The 16,318-nt window shown below is 41.1% G+C and overlaps 1 protein-coding gene across 1 annotated transcript; it reads right to left on the reverse strand.

Moving 5' to 3' along the window:
* Window positions 1–3,135: 3,135 nt before the first annotated feature.
* Window positions 3,136–15,358, reverse strand: p2rx3a (purinergic receptor P2X, ligand-gated ion channel, 3a). The gene is made up of 12 exons (XM_080415750.1): window positions 15,039–15,358; window positions 14,698–14,833; window positions 13,678–13,749; window positions 13,453–13,525; window positions 12,775–13,249; window positions 12,565–12,642; window positions 11,303–11,444; window positions 8,754–8,890; window positions 8,573–8,666; window positions 5,258–5,323; window positions 4,961–5,038; window positions 3,136–4,835 (listed from the first exon to the last, which is right to left on the reverse strand). Exons 1-12 carry the CDS (start codon window positions 15,170–15,172, stop codon window positions 4,707–4,709), a joined length of 1,614 nt encoding a protein of 537 aa, XP_080271876.1. The 5' UTR covers window positions 15,173–15,358; the 3' UTR covers window positions 3,136–4,706.
* Between the last annotated feature and the right edge of the window lie 960 nt (window positions 15,359–16,318).

Raw genomic sequence — 16,318 nt, forward strand, 5'->3', positions numbered from 1 at the left:
ACACACACACACACACACACGCCCAACTGTGTCTTTCATGTAATCCGTAGCGGTACAATCTTTGTCACTTAGGCTTGTAGCCTACATGAATGACATATCATGATACCAATCACATCGCCATGAATGGAATACGTTTGTATATTAATTTATTTAACCCATACCGAGCAGTGCACAAGCAGTCATGTAGGATATCCCCCGTGAGACTCGGACGGGCGGCAGTCATTCCGCGGCAGTGATTCCGCCACGTTAATAAGAGATTGGAGCGTCGGGTTTATATCCTTAACCCAGCCAGGTTGTAATCTTCAAAACTCTCTATGACATAACTCCATAACATAGACAAGCTACTGTAAGTTTGTACACCTCACTGTCCATGAAAAGATCGTCGGCAGTCCCGACCGCGGGACTCCCGAGTCCCGACGCAAAAGCGCTCGTATATTTTGAAAATAGCAGATCTACAAGCTCACAACGCGTCGCGATGCGACCCGTTTTTGAGCTTGCAGATCTGCTATTTTAAAATAGCCAATGCAACTGAATGACTGTTAAAGCAGTTTGTTTAAATTACTTTATAAAATGTTATATTTTCCCAGGGATTATTTATTAGTGTGTATATATACATTTATGAGTGGATTATGTGTCCAGATGCCTGTCAGACAGTCAGACAATGCTGCTCCGCAGGTCTAGAATGGAATAAACGGGCGCAGCCAACGTCAACAACTGGTCTCGACCAGACGTGAGATCTCAGCGTATGGTAGGATGAAGCCCACGTCAGGATATATTGATAAATGCCGAAAGGTGCGGCGATCTCGCCGTACGCCCATTATTTGGGCTGCACCGCGTTGATAAATGAGGGCCAGTGGCCCTCATTTATCAACGCAGCTTATAAACCGGCTTATATTTTTCCATATATTCGGCCGTACACCAACGTCGAAGTCACATTTATCAACGAATCCTACACAGCTGATCCGAGCCTACATTTGGTCCCAGGCTTGATAAATGTCACGGCTGGAACCTAGCGTCATTTAAATAACACGCCCTTAAATATTCTCAAAACGCCCCGATTTTACGACATGAAGAAGGACCAGAATACGACCAAAGACATCAAAAGCCAATGAGAAAGAGTTTCCCCCGCCTGCCTCGCCACACACGCACACACACACGTCTCTCTCTCTCTCTCTCTCTCTCTCTCTCTCTCTCTCTCTCTCTCTCTCTCTCTCTCTCTCTCTCTCTCTCTCTCTCTCTCTCTCTCTCTCTCTCACACACACACACACACACACACACACACACACACACACACACACACACACACACACACACACACACACACACACACACACACACACACACACACACACACACACACACACACACACACACACACACACACACACACACACCCGCCCAGCTGTGTTTTTCATGTATTGTAATCCGTACCGTAGCGGACGGTACAATCTTTGTCACGTAGGCTTGTAGCCTACATGAATGACATATTATGATACCAATCACATCGCCATGAATGGAATACGTTTGTATATTAATTTATTTAACCCATACCGAGCAGTGCACAAGCAGTCATGTAGGATATTCCCCGTGAGACGGCAGTGGTTTCGGTCCGTCCCGTTAATAAGAGATTGGAGCGTCGGGTTTATATCCTTAACCCAGCCAGGTTGTCCTCAAAACTCTCTATGACATAACTCCATAACATACTCCACAAGCTACTGTAAGTTTGTACACCTCACTGTCCATGAAAAGATCGTCGGCAGTCCCGATCGCGGGACTCCCGAGTCCCGACGCAAAAGCGCTCGTATATTTTGAAAATAGCAGATCTACAAGCTCACAACGCGTCGCGATGCGACCCGTTTTTGAGCTTGCAGATCTGCTATTTTAAAATAGCCAATGCAACTGAATGACTGTTAAAGCAGTTTGTTTAAATTACTTTATAAAATGTTATATTTTCACAGGGATTAATTATTAGTGTGTAGATATACATTTAGGAGTGGATTATGTGTCCAGATGCCTGTCAGACAGTCAGACAATGCTGCTCCGCAGGTCTAGAATGGAATAAACGGGCGCAGCCAACGTCAACAACTGGTCTCGACCAGACGTGAGATCTCAGCGTATGGTAGGATGAAGCCCACGTCAGGATATATTGATAAATGCCGAAAGGTGCGGTGATCTCGCCCTACGCCCATTATTTGGGCTGCACCGCGTTGATAAATGAGGGCCAGTATGTGGTGACAGAAGAGGATAGAGAGAAGAGTGGAATAGGCTCTGGTGGCTTTCATAGTGGGGTCCAGGGACCCCTACGGGGGCCTTGAGGGAGTTAGTAATTTCACTTGTGAAGTGCATGAACGATTATTCTAACAATTTGTCATCACTATCACTATGAATCAATTTCTCATATACAATAATTCCAAAGCCTACCTAATGAAAGTAAATCTCGGCGGATCAAGAACCCCTATTGATTCTTAATTCCTTGAGTAGGTGAGGGGAGAGTTGAAGGAAAAAGTCAGAAAGATTTGAGCATTACGTTCATTTTAAGATCATATGGATTTAGTTAGATGGCATGCAACAATTTACAGTTTGAACATGAAAAGATGGAATTAAGATGCATAACGATTCTCTACACATTTTGCTCCATTTGAAAAAGTGGCTTGATGAATGAACTCTAATCTCCCTGTAGTCCATTAGTCTTTGCAGCGTGTCCGATGCAAACTCTCAAAAATGCACTAATAATGGCCCATTTGTACACCACAAGCCACAGCCACTTACGCACCCCATAACACAAGCGCGCGCACACACACACACCACAGACACATCAAATATTATTAGCAGTTTTAGTTCTATAGTCTATCTATGAAAAATGATGCAAATGAAAGTTGGTGCATAATTTCATCCAAAGACAGAAGAACAATGCAATGTCATAGTAGTATCACTTAAATCAAAGTGATGTAATTTTGTACATTATATTTCCACCAATACTGATTCTTAGCATAGTATCTGTAATATAGCTGGACTTGACTGCATTGAGAAAATATGTTTGAATTATTGTAGTTGCATGCCAATAAATCATAAGAAGAATAGTTGGTACTAAAAGTACATAATTGAATTGCACAAGGAAACAGAAGGTATCACTGTTTATTAAAGTTAAGATCTTGCAGTGTTTTCATGAGACTACTTACAAAGATTGTATGGCTGGGTCTACATGTAGGTTGAACAAGCAGTAAATACATGGTGAGGGGGGTAACTTTTTAAAGGCTGTAACCTACGTAGTCGTGTTTAGGTATTGGATCCTTTGGGCTGGGTGAACTAACATGTACGTATGCTCTGAAGAGCAGTTATACGCTGACTATGGATTTATTCCTCTGCCCCGCCAATCCCATCCCAATTGGGAAAAGCCAGGCTAGCGAGGCTGCATCTACTACCCTATGGTGTTTTCATTGAAAAAACTGAGTTTTAAAATGAAAACCATCTCTTTCCACATGTTAGTTTTAGCGCCTTGTCAGGAGTAATCTCTGTCAATACTCCAAGGCTCAGACTCATGTCACATGACCATTCACGTACACTGTGCATGCATGTGCAAGGCATATCACATTTGACAGCCATTTGACAACATCCATGAAACAGTACTCGTGTCATACTATTCGGTCACAACACATACAAAATGATGGGTAATATTAGCCTACAGGTTTCTGGTAAAAGACTTGACAGGAATGTGTATACTACATCTTATTTGCATTACATACATTGTGGGTGTGTACTGTAGCCTACAGGAACTTTCTCCCTGCAGTGTTCAAGTATCCATCGGCCTATAGGGGGATACTATGATGGAGCGAGTCCGTGCATGGTGCTGTTAATATGGTTATAAGCAGAAGCCTGATATTCTATAAATATACTGAAAAAACACACTTTCGATTTTCACAAAGAATTGGACAATTCTAAATGGAATCAGTGTAGATCCGATATCGAGAAGGAAAATAAAAGTGAGGGGAGAGTTGTGTTACAGGATTTATGAATCACGCTACCAAATGGCAGGTAGCTGATTTGTATAGGCATATACAAGCTACTTGGATGTTATATAAAGCGAAACAATCGGACACATTGATATATCCCCAGTAGAAGTAGTCTCACGTCTCTGAGGACATGCGCACATGGATCTCAGTGCTGCTGTTTGAACACACAAACCGACATTAGATAAACACCAAAATATACAGTATAAATGTGAGTATCCCAAAAAACAGTTAATCAAGATTGCAATCAAAGTCGACGTTTGTTACGAAGGACGAGCCGTGACAAGTCAGGTCAGTGTAATACTGTACCATCCCACTTTTCCAAACACAGGTACATTCTTTTCTTTTTTTACATGTACATTTTTATCGTACCAAAGATTATAATCAGATAAAATAAATTAACAGGTGCCCTCTTTTGTCGTTGCTACTTCCAAAAGTGGATGTATTATAATAGCTTGCTGCTTGCCTCCTTTACATGTCTAAGTGCTGGAGTTTTCAAAACAAATGAGGTCAACAGTGTTTGCATATGTAGCAAAAGGCATGTATTCTCCAACAAAAACGTCCTAGCCTATATATAGCCAACACTAGTGTAGATGATGATGAGAGGGTGGATGCAAGGCTGCAGGAACCCAGAATGGCGAGCACCCCAAACTGAGGCACGAGAGGTGGCTTCTCCAGAATTGCCATGGAGGCTGTCTGTCAGATGGCTTGTTCAGCAGAGAGAGACCCAGCTCCAGAGTCATATGAACTCTTCATTCCTTCTTTGATTGACAGCTCGCTCCGAGAGAGCGTTGCATCTAGCTGGGTTTCTATCTGGACTCCAGAGACCTGTGGAGAGAGAGGCGCAATGGAGCATCAAATAAATCGAAGCTTCAGCAGACAATTGAGGTTGTAGATGTACAAGCTAGCAAGCGGATAAAGTTTCAGGAAGTGCATGCAAGAAGTTGTTGTACCTCTTCAAACTTCTTGGCCTTGTATTGAACTGCCCCTTTCGAGAAGTTGAGTAGGATGATATCACAGAGCACTGTGCCCTGCAGCCAAATAGTACAATATTGAGGAGGTTAACGATCAGTGGCAACGATTCTAAAAATACAGCATTCACATTCATCCAATTTGATTAACGACTCGTATTTGACGAATAGCTGATCTACAAGCTCACAATGCAATGTGATTTTTTACAATAAAAATAAATAACTACATTTGACTATAATGACATGCCCAAAATAGTGGTTAAGATGTGATCTCCTTACTAGTCCAATAGAAGTGAAGGCAGCAACAATGTTGATCAGTGTAGGTATAGTGCTGAACTTTCCTGCCTGGATGAACACAGAGGGAAATAGATCCAAATTATATTAATGATATACGTTGTCCTTCATTAAGGCAGATGCCTCCATTGGGCCCCGTGTTTTCACTCTGGTGAGAATATTGTAGTTTCTTTAGAAATGTGCTGCATTTCAAAATGAAATATGTTCTACACTTGATGCATGAAACGGTTTGCCAAAAATATGTTCTCACTGCACACCAGAATGCTGGCCTGTGGCCATGGGTTTCATGTGGGCTAGACAAAAGAATACATTTGGTTGACAGACAATATTGATATATCCAGCATGCTCAACTAATCGCTAAGCTCCATTCTGTCCCTGCTTGCAACATCAATAATGTATGCCATGGACATACTTTTCATTATGCAATCTCTCATACAACTGCGGTTTAACCACTTGCACGTCCCTAAAGCCAGAGTCATTAAGCGTCCCTAATTTGGGGCGAACATTCAGCAAAAATAGCCGATCTACAAGCTCACAACGCACTGCACTATGAGATTGTAGATCGGGTATTTTTGCTGAAGAGGTTTGGTGTAGACGGAAGAACGGAGTAACCTGACTCTGTCAAATGGAAGAAGCTTGCAAATGAGATTTCCGGAGGGAGGGGGGTTTACCAGGCTAAGAACGGAGGGGGCCAAGAGGGAGCCAAGTCCTGGGGGACTCCAGTCAATGTATATGGGGTTTAAGTGGTTTAAAAAATAATAATCATAAAATATCCATCAGAGATCAATAATATGGCCATGTATATAATGTATATAGGGTTTAAGTGGTTTAATAAATAATAATCATAAAATATTCATCAGAGATCAATAATATGGCCATGTATATAATGTATATAGGGTTTAAGTGGTTTAATAAATAATAATAATCATAAAATATTCATCAGAGATCAATAATATGGCCATGTATATAATGTATATAGGGTTTAAGTGGTTTAATAAATAATAATCATAAAATATTCATCAGAGATCAATAATACCCCAACATACGTGCACTGCGTAACATTCAAATTTGACAGAACCACTGAGCTCGACCCAAACCAAAGATTTCTGTCCGAACCAACATCAGAGAGTATTCTTTCAGCTACAGTGACATCACACCCTAGTACGTGTGAATGGGGGAAGTCATATGAGTGTGTTGGAGGTGCAAACAAAGGTACTTCTTGTGGGGATATGGCTCCTTTTTATGGCTCTGGAGATTGAAAAACAAATATGTGGACTACAATATATCATCGTACACGACAGTGGCGTTCCCCTACAAGGGGGGGGGGGGTACTCAGGGAAAAATCTCGGGGGAAACAAGTTAACAACAACACTACACTGACTACTGTTGTAGTTAGAGGTCCTTTATCATCACTTCAGGTGGGTTGGTATAAGAACGTACGTCTGTAAGCTGTGAAAGTTACATCATAAAAAGGTTTATTATAGAAGAAAAGTTCACAGCAATCAGAAGATAAGAAGCAAGCATAAGCAGCTATTATGTGGTCCGAAATCTCTCTCCTCTCTCCTCTGCGTGGCCCTTATATATCGTTTCAGGGGCCCCCAGAATCTATGTCACCCTCCTTCCTGACTCGGGGCACCTCCCTGTCTCCCCACTTTTCTGAGGGGTCATGCTTCATTATTACACAACATTTGTTCTTTTCCTAACTCTCAGTGGAACACAGAAAGCACAGAGACATGTTTATCTGATATTTCTGGCCAAGTTACTCTGACATGAGATTCACCTTTGTACACACTCTCCATGTCTCTTTTTTTGGGCGGTGAAACCGCCCCTATAAGTGAGGTTTGGATATTTGTACAACAAATCCTGCGCTGTGATTGGCCAAAAATGTACCCCGCCTAACCCTGCACCGTGATTGGCCAATCACAGTCTATTCAGGACTGTGATTGGCCAGTGTCACATGACACATGTGCATAGCCCTATATAAGAAACCATAACTTTAAAAAAAACATAAATTTGTTTTTTTTAAGTTATGGTTTCTTCCATCATATCAAGAGTGTTTCAATAAATGTATTTATTCTTTGTACATGATTGGTTGACTCCATTCAGTATTGTGATTAGCTAGCAAGACACCGCCCACTTCACACAGGTTGTGATTTTCTTATAATTTTTATCCCTCGATTTTGTAAACCTTTTTTCACCCGGTGCCAATTTGCTAAGTGATCCTGGGCACTACACTCCCCCCACCAGCCTAGGGAGGCCAGGGCCGAGCTCATGCCTCCTTCAATGCATGAGAGCCAACTGACCTTCTTGTCACCTGACAGGGGGGGGGGTTTCCCTGGTTGGACGTAGCGCGTGGAAGGAACACGTTATTCCAACCAGTTCCCTTCCCCTCCATCAGGCGCCCCGGCTGACCAGGGGGAGGCAGTATAGTGACCAGGATTACTACATGTTTTTGTGAGGGTATTAACTACCCTACTCTCCATGTTTCTTAATGGTGACTCTTACCCCAGATTTATCTGTTCGCTGGCTGACTCTCTTCCTTCTCCTCAATTGTGCAATACTCTCCTCTTCACCACCCTGGGAAAGCGATTAGTGTGTTCTCTCACTTTTAAGACTACCAGATGTTTGCTGTGTCTCTCTGCTCTTCTCTCTGTCCTGCCAACCTCTTCAGCCTTTATACCCTTTCACGCTGGGGAGATTGTCTGTGCTGTTTCTTGCTCCTACACTACAAAACTGGAAAACGTTAATATTACTCAGTAAAAACAATATGCAAGTATAATCAATCAATCAATTCTTCAGCGGTGGTCTCTTCATGTTGTAGTTTAGTAATGAATGGCTCAAGCTGCTCTCAGAGCCCCTTTTATGCCAGGTGAGTACAGGTGATGGCCCAGACCCCCAACCCTGGCACTCCTGGTACCCCATGAAGACAAAGGCATACATTTGCATCACTATAAGCGAGCGGCCGCCTGCCCTGCCTATACGGTGGGTACGCCACTGGTATACGATCCATCTCACAAGCTAAAATGTGAGCCTGTGTTGTTTGCACCTCCAAGACAATGGCGGACACAGCCATGTCCCCAAATACCCGTTGTATGTCTCAAAGAATAGCTTTTTGTGAGTCAAAATTATCTTATTAATACTAATACGTGAAAACAATGTTGTTGAACATTTTTTATCTAAACTCACACCAAAACGACTTGGTGAAATTCATCTGAACGTGCATACATGTGCATACACATACAGTACAGTACATGCTTGTGTATGTATCACTACCTTTTCACAGGTCTCCACATTACTTACATTGCCAGTGACCATGATGTCAAAGCGAAGGGCAAAAGCCTTGTGGAGAGTTCGAAATTCAGTCCCATTTTCTGTCTTGAAATATTTAGCAAATCTGTCAATGAAGAGAAGGAAATAGTACTCAGTAAAATCTCTGTCGATTTAACTCTGAAAGAGATAAGTGACATGGAAGGTCCCTTACCTGAAGTTATAGCCTTTGGAGACCCTATTCCTCCTAAACGGGAGATCGAGTTGTGTGAAGGCATACCTGGGTAAACACTTTTCAATATCCAGGTCAAGGTTGCACTTCCACTCAATGTTTATTCCTATCTCTCCGCCCTGAGAGATGAAAGGAACAAGAGGAAGGAAGACAGAGGCAGAGACAAAGACAAAATCCTAGTTCTTTCTCCCTTCTTCATCTTCCAGGGAAAGAGAATGTAGGTAATCATAATATGTTTACATTAGATATTCATAACCTAGAATAAGAACTTCACGTACAGCACATGGTCAAAACTGGTTTCTTGGTAATAGTTCCCCCTCATTTATTACTAATACTGCAACAACGTCAAACAGAAATATACATTTTACTCTTATGTACCTGTACATAAGACCAGTAAAGACCACCATGAACCTTGAGATAAAACAACTTTGAAATGGAAGCATTAAAGACTGCAGCAAGAGAGAACTGTCTTAAGGCTAATTCTAAACTCGACTCATATTGTACATTATGTTCAACTGATTCACATGACAAAAATGTAGTAAGAAAGTGTCATTTTGTGTTAACTCAATTGCAGTGTGTGTGTGTGTGCGTGTGGCGTGGTGTGCGTGTGCGTGTGGTGTGGTGTATCTATGTATATCTATAAATTCATGAACCCTGTGTCTGTCTATCTACCTTCATAACTCGGGCACCATCTAACGGTTACCCATTGACTTCAAACTTGGTGCGTTTATCGTCAATGACTCGGGGTGTGCAGTGCCGTGTGGAACTGGCGTTACTTTGTCCAGAACCGAAAAGCCACGAATATCTGTATCTCTCTGTCCGCGGGTCTGTGGAGGACGCCCCGAATTTCTGTGTCTGTGGAGGGTGTAGGCTTCGGCTTCCCTGATTGGTCAACCCAACCCATCAGCTTCACGGATTGGCAGAGCTTTGCATCATTCTGCCTCTGGACCATATGCATATGTACTCTGTACAGTGTTTAATATTTGTGAGGATATTGAATTTGTGTTATTTTTGAGCGGTGCAACCGCTCCTATAAGTGGGTTTAGGACCCATCCGTGGCGCATGATGAAATTAATAATAATGTAAAAAATGTAAGCACGTCACTTCGCAGGACGTGCTGTGATTGGCTACCGAGATGCATGATGAAATTAATAACTCATAAATAGCACCGCTCACTTCACACTGGGTTTTTGGGCGGTGTAGCCGCCCCTATAAGTGGGGTTGGGACACCTCATTAGCTGTATTGTGATTGGCTCATTAGTACACCCCTAGCTGTACTGTGATTGGCTGACTCTATTGGCTGACTCTATTCAGCACTGTGATTGGCTAGCGAGACCATTTTTTTAAAGTGAGCTTCCATCACTATGATGACCACACCGCCCACTTCACACTGGGTGTGATATTTGGGCGGTGAAATTTTTTTTTTTTTTTTTAAGTTATGGTTTCTTCCATCACTTCTTCCATCACTTCTTCCATCACTGTGATGACCACTGTGACCACACCGCCCACTTCACACTGGGTGTGATTTTTTATGTTATGTTGATGAATTGAATACATAGGACCCCAATGAAAACAAGACCGCAAGAACTTTTTTGGTTTAATCCTTTTACACCAAATGTTTGACTGTACTGGTGCTGTTTTACATTTCTGTCTAATAAACAAGACCAGGAGACCTGGTTCTGCCAGACCCAGACTTCACATGACGTGTCAGCCTGTGTCTATGCCCATGTATGGACGAAAGGGGGACAGACTTTTATGGCCGGGGCCTAAGGACAAAGTGACCAAAACCTGTTTTTTGCCCATGTATGGAGAAAACAGGTACAAAACATGCCCATGTATGGACGAAAGGGGGACAGACTTTTATGGCTGGGGCCTAAGGACAAAGTGACCATGCCCATGTATGGACGAAACAGGTACAAAGCCTCATGTAAGCCAGACCCCCTGGGTCCGGCAAATATTCAATCAATCAATCAAACCAATATAAGTGGCAGCGTTGAACTCAGTTGAACAGTTGAACTCCATTCTATCTCAAGGAAATGTACAATATGTCTGCATCTGTCTGTGGGTCTGTCTGTCTCTCATTTATGCCCATGTTGTCACGTCAGCAATTTTTTTACGTCATCAGGGATCCCCATATCTCCATTAGTTGTGGGTATCGTGCTGGGTACAAGTACAACGGGAATTGCATAAACAGATGGTGCATGCATTCACCAACTTGCATCGTTCCCAAGTAGGCCGGTGCTCGTTTATAAATATAACCCATCGTAATAGGCTAACTAACGTTATTAGTACTGTAGTAACGGGTACCGCGAGTACTCTGAAAACAGGTGAAACTGGTATTGCATAACCGGGTGTGGCATGCATTCCTTACATTGTTCCTTACATTGTTCCTGACTTGTGTGGTCCCCAACTAGCGGTGCCCGAAGGGCATCACTGTATAATAAAATAAATACCAACACGTGATCAAACCAATACTAAGAATAAATACATACATGAGCCTTTTTAGAGAAAAAGAGAAAACAAGTTCAGACCTTGTCAGCGAGGGAAGCCAAATCTTTGTTTATGTACTTCAGTATGTCCTTCACCAGGAATATTGGGCACAGAGGGTTGGTCACTGGGTGGTATTTACAACGTTTGATTTGGGATGATGTCAGAGTGGGTGGGAAGTTCCCCCTGAGTAACAAAAAAAGAGATTAGTTGGTCATTTGGGGTTTTAGATGATACACCACAAGACCAGTGAAGACATTAGTGAACATCGTGTCGACATTAGAACAAATGATTTGTGCAGTCCAGCAGCAACTCACTTTATGCAAGCTGGCCACAATGTATCCACATTGAGATATATTGGATTGGAGAAAATAGAGCTACCACATAGAGAGGAGACTGGGGAGTCTATATTATGTAAGAGGGAGACCTTCTGGATTCAAGAACTGAAAACATTACAACCCTTTGGCATAAATTTGGTAGTTTGTAGAGATAGACTGATATACAATATTATTTTAAATTGAATGCCATGTGATATTCTTGGTGTATTTTGCTATTTTAAAATGGTAGGATAGGTGTTATATACAGGTATATATCATGTATATTGTTCAGGATTATGACCTTTCTGAAAAACTAGTATTTACTGCTGACAAGATGGGACACTTAATTACATTTGGCACATTCACTGATTGACATATTCATTGATTGACAAATTCACTAACTGATTGGCTCACTAATTGATTGATTCATCCTGTAACTTGATGAAGCCTTTCCTGAGCAAAACGTTTGATTAATAAAGCATGGACAGCATTATGCCGTTGTGCGACCATTACATTTCTTTAATTGTAGTGCAGAGGTATTAGCCCTTGTACTATATTTATTAGGTTTTGTGTTATTCTGATATTCTCAGTAAAAATGCTCTTATAGTAGTCTAGCATTGCCAGATGGTCAGAAAGATTGCCAGAAAACCAGCGCTAATAAACAATGCCTAATGCTTTTAAAAACAATCCTATGTATGACGGATGGGCCTAAAATCTTTGCGTTGGTTCTGCAATGCTGTTCTTTCTTTCTTTCTTTTTTAAATTATTTTTAGCTCCTACAAGGCCTACATTGAATTTAGATGTCACCAGACTTATCAGTAGGTTGAGTCCGCTGAGATCTCTGATCGTATGGCTACACGAGACTACTCTCATAGCAAATGTGAATAAGGGTAATTAAATGTACAAATCTCTATTGTGTAACATTTGCGAATGTGTCTAAATGTGTCTGTCTCTGTATGTGTGTATATTCGTGCATGTGTGTGACTCACCTAGTGACATTGAAGAGAGGAAAGCGGACGCTATTTTTGATGAAGATGGTGAAGTTTTCCACATCCAGCATTGGTTTACTGAGATGGACAGGTGAACAGATATGAATGATAATGACAACCATGGTACAGTCTAGAATGTGTGTGTGTGTGTGTGTGTGTGTGTGTATGTGTGTATGTGTGTATGTGTGTATGTGTGTGTGTGTGTGTTACCCTTTGATCCTTTCATTCTCAGCTGGACACCAGCCTCGAACTTCACATCTACCCGGTCTTAATAATAGTGTCTTAGTGTCTAGTATTCTTTTGTTACTGGAGGATTGTGTCCCATTTTTGCCACTGGGAGATTGTGTCCCATTTATTCTACTGGAAGATTGTGTTCCATTTTTGTCACTGGAAGATTGTGTCCCATTTATGTCACTGGAAGATTGTGTTCCATTTTTGTCACTGGAAGATTGTGTCCCATTTATGTCACTGGAAGATTGTGTTCCATTTTTGTCACTGGAAGATTGTGTCCCATTTATGTCACTGGAAGATTGTGTCCCATTTATGTCACTGGAATATTGTGTCCCATTTATGTCACTGGAATATTGTGTCCCATTTATGTCACTGGAATATTGTGTCCCATTTATGACACTGGAAGTCCCGTTTTGGTCAATGGAGGGTAGAAGACATTTACCTGTTATAAAACCTGGGATGAAGACAGAGACACAGAGTTTTTAAAGGCTGATATTGATACCAGTGTTTTGGGATTCAAGCTTCAGGTAGCCACCGCTTTCTCTCAATATTAATAATCTTTCAATATAATTACTTTTATGCCCAACATGAATTAACATTAACATTAACCGTTTTTAATTAAAAGTTTATATATTGCATTTTAGGTCCTGGACTCACCATTCCCAAGGTAAGATTCACCCATATGCTCCTCACAGTCTTTTTCGTCGTTACAAAAGAACAAGCTAACAGTCTGAACACAAGCACAGAAACATGCACATGATATACTGTGGTAGAAACAAATTAAGATACACAGTATGTATCTGGATAACTGACTGACCAAATATCCATGATACGCTCATTTAAAAAATTGTCTCTACTGTTGAAGAGCTGAATGGTACTCACCTCTGGACATTTTCCTTGGAACTGGTTCTCTGTGATGATTAGCTGGGTCATAATACAGAACACACTCGCACCCTAACACATAATGTATGATATATGTTGTTAGTCATTTCTTATAATATGTCAAACATAATTCTATATAACAATGTTATGTGAAGTGTAAATGCATGTCTTCATATAGTAGTATCTCTACTACCCTGCTCCATTCAAAAAAAGTAAGTAGCAGTAAGTAAGTAGGTCGGAGTGGCTTAATATCGGTATCCCCCTGGTAGATGGATATCTGAGGTGGAGCGCAACACCTGCCAATCGCTCCCAGTACGTACCACACTAGTATTGAATAAATTAATGATGGGAATTTTTGACACCTGCAACTATTCTAATCAGAACGTGTATAATTTATATACTCAGATAATCTTGTGTATCCTAATTATAAGAAACACACACTCAACACAGCTAACTTATAGCTATAACATAGCCAGGATATTGAGGCCTGATACAAACATGATCTTCCTGCTGGTTTTAGCTGCCTGTGCCATTTCTGATTCCATAGTATTACTAGGGATATTTCATTTATTTATGTACAAGGGGCCATTTCTGTTTTAAATATGACTTCGTATATAGTAAAAAACTGCTTTTAATTTTTTTGTGAAAACCCAATGCATTAGACCTAAATAATGCTAGAAATAATACATATTTGCATTAAAAAAATATGTATGTAATTGATTTATTTAAAAGCCAATAATGTCTGGTTGAATGTTAACATAACCAGTTTTGAGGGATCTGATTGATTGAATACTTTATTAGCAGTTTGCAAAAGGAAAGTACAGTTCAATACAAGGTCTGCTAAGATGATTTTAAACCCAAGAAAGCCTATAGCTTGTTTCCATTGGGGTCCATTGGGATCAGTGCTGTTGCTAATAGTTCACACTCACTGCTTTGTCTATGTGTGTGTAGCATTTACGTATATTGTATAAAATGTATAACATTTTATGTTGACCATATTATGTTATCAGGGACACACACCTGGGAAGGTAAGACATAGTCCGCCTGATCCATCACCCGGTTGTTATGGACACCAAAGCCCTTGACTTTGGTCATGACAGAGGACTCTATGCCTGTATCAGTCACCTGGTACGCTTTCTCATAGATGAAGACATAACTACAGAACAGAGAGAATTATTCTTTTAGATTTTACACAATTATGTCCTTCTGTAGTCTTGCTAGCATGTGGACAGAGATACTCAGATACACAGACTGTCTGTAGACAGGTAAACCAAGAGTATTGCTCACAAGTTGATCAAACAACACACTGACAAGAAAACATGGAATATGCATGCTCCACTACTAATGCCACTAATACTGACCAGACAAAGTAGATGATGATCAGTAGCTGTACGATCCGGTTGATGATCCCTACAGACCAGCTCTTGACCACCACGGACTTGGTGGTCTCATAGGTGAAGAAATCGGTCACACACGCAGAGATCTTAGAGCCCATAGCTATGTGCACATATACGAGGGATTGTCCTCCACTCTCCTGTGCCCGAAAAAGAGAGACTGATTCTCAACAGGGGGCTTTCTCAGTCGTGCAAAAAGTTCTCCTTTTAGAAAGTCTGAGAAGCGTGATTATAAGGAGGCGTGCCTTTTATTGCTGAATGCAAGTCACTACCTAATTCAGTTTCTCTCAGACGGTCTACAGAGTATGTTCCTCTGCTGCATCACTAATAAAGGGACTTCAACTCCCCCCTCTTATTCTTGTCCCTGACCCTTTCTGCTTTGATTGGTTATGGACACATATTGGACCTCCCATCGTACCTCCCATTCCCACAAGGGAAATGAGAAAAAAAAGACAGACCTTCCTCACTGAAAACCTCTTGTCCATCTTCTCCTCAGACAACCACTCACTTGGTCTTCACCACAAATGCATATCTCCCATTTAAAATGTTCCCTCTGTCTCCATCTCTTGCTCTATTGTTCAGCACTTTTGAAGGCACACACACACACACACACACACACACTCTTGCTCAAGAGCAATATGCAAGCCACGGCACCTCATTCATCTTCATTTGCTGTGAGTGTGGACACATTTCTTGCCTTGTGTAAAGATGTCATGAAGTTGTTTAGCAGCTATACATACTGTTTACTATGACTGTGCAGTTGTAAATCTGCACATACACAGATGGGTCATCACCCTAGTTTAAAGGTAGGGTAAGTGATTTTCTTTTGTTAAAATAAGTGTTAAATAGCTCTATATTCTGATAGTATTCAGAGTGTTTGTTCAGTAACAGGAGTCTCCATCTCTCTCCAGCTCTTTATGAAACAGAAAATGCATTTTAAGGTCAGGATACCAATTGTATCCAATCAAGATAGAGAACTCAGACAGGATACAGATCAAACAAGTGAAATTTAAAGTGATGACACTAAGGAATGAGCAAAATTGGAACTGGAACAATATAAAATTGAAACTGATAAATGGGTACTCTCTCCTGATTGGCTGAAATTTTGACACCTACCTGAACATTCATTTTCTGTTTATTAAAGAGCTGGAGAGATGGGGAGACTCCTGTTACTGAACAAACATTCTATAGAAATGATTACTATCAGAAAATAGTGCTTAGATAAGAAATAAGTTTTACATTTCTTT

This window comes from Gymnoscopelus braueri (genome assembly GCF_963280865.1).
Source record: "Gymnoscopelus braueri genome assembly, chromosome: 20".
Classification (NCBI taxonomy): domain Eukaryota; kingdom Metazoa; phylum Chordata; class Actinopteri; order Myctophiformes; family Myctophidae; genus Gymnoscopelus; species Gymnoscopelus braueri.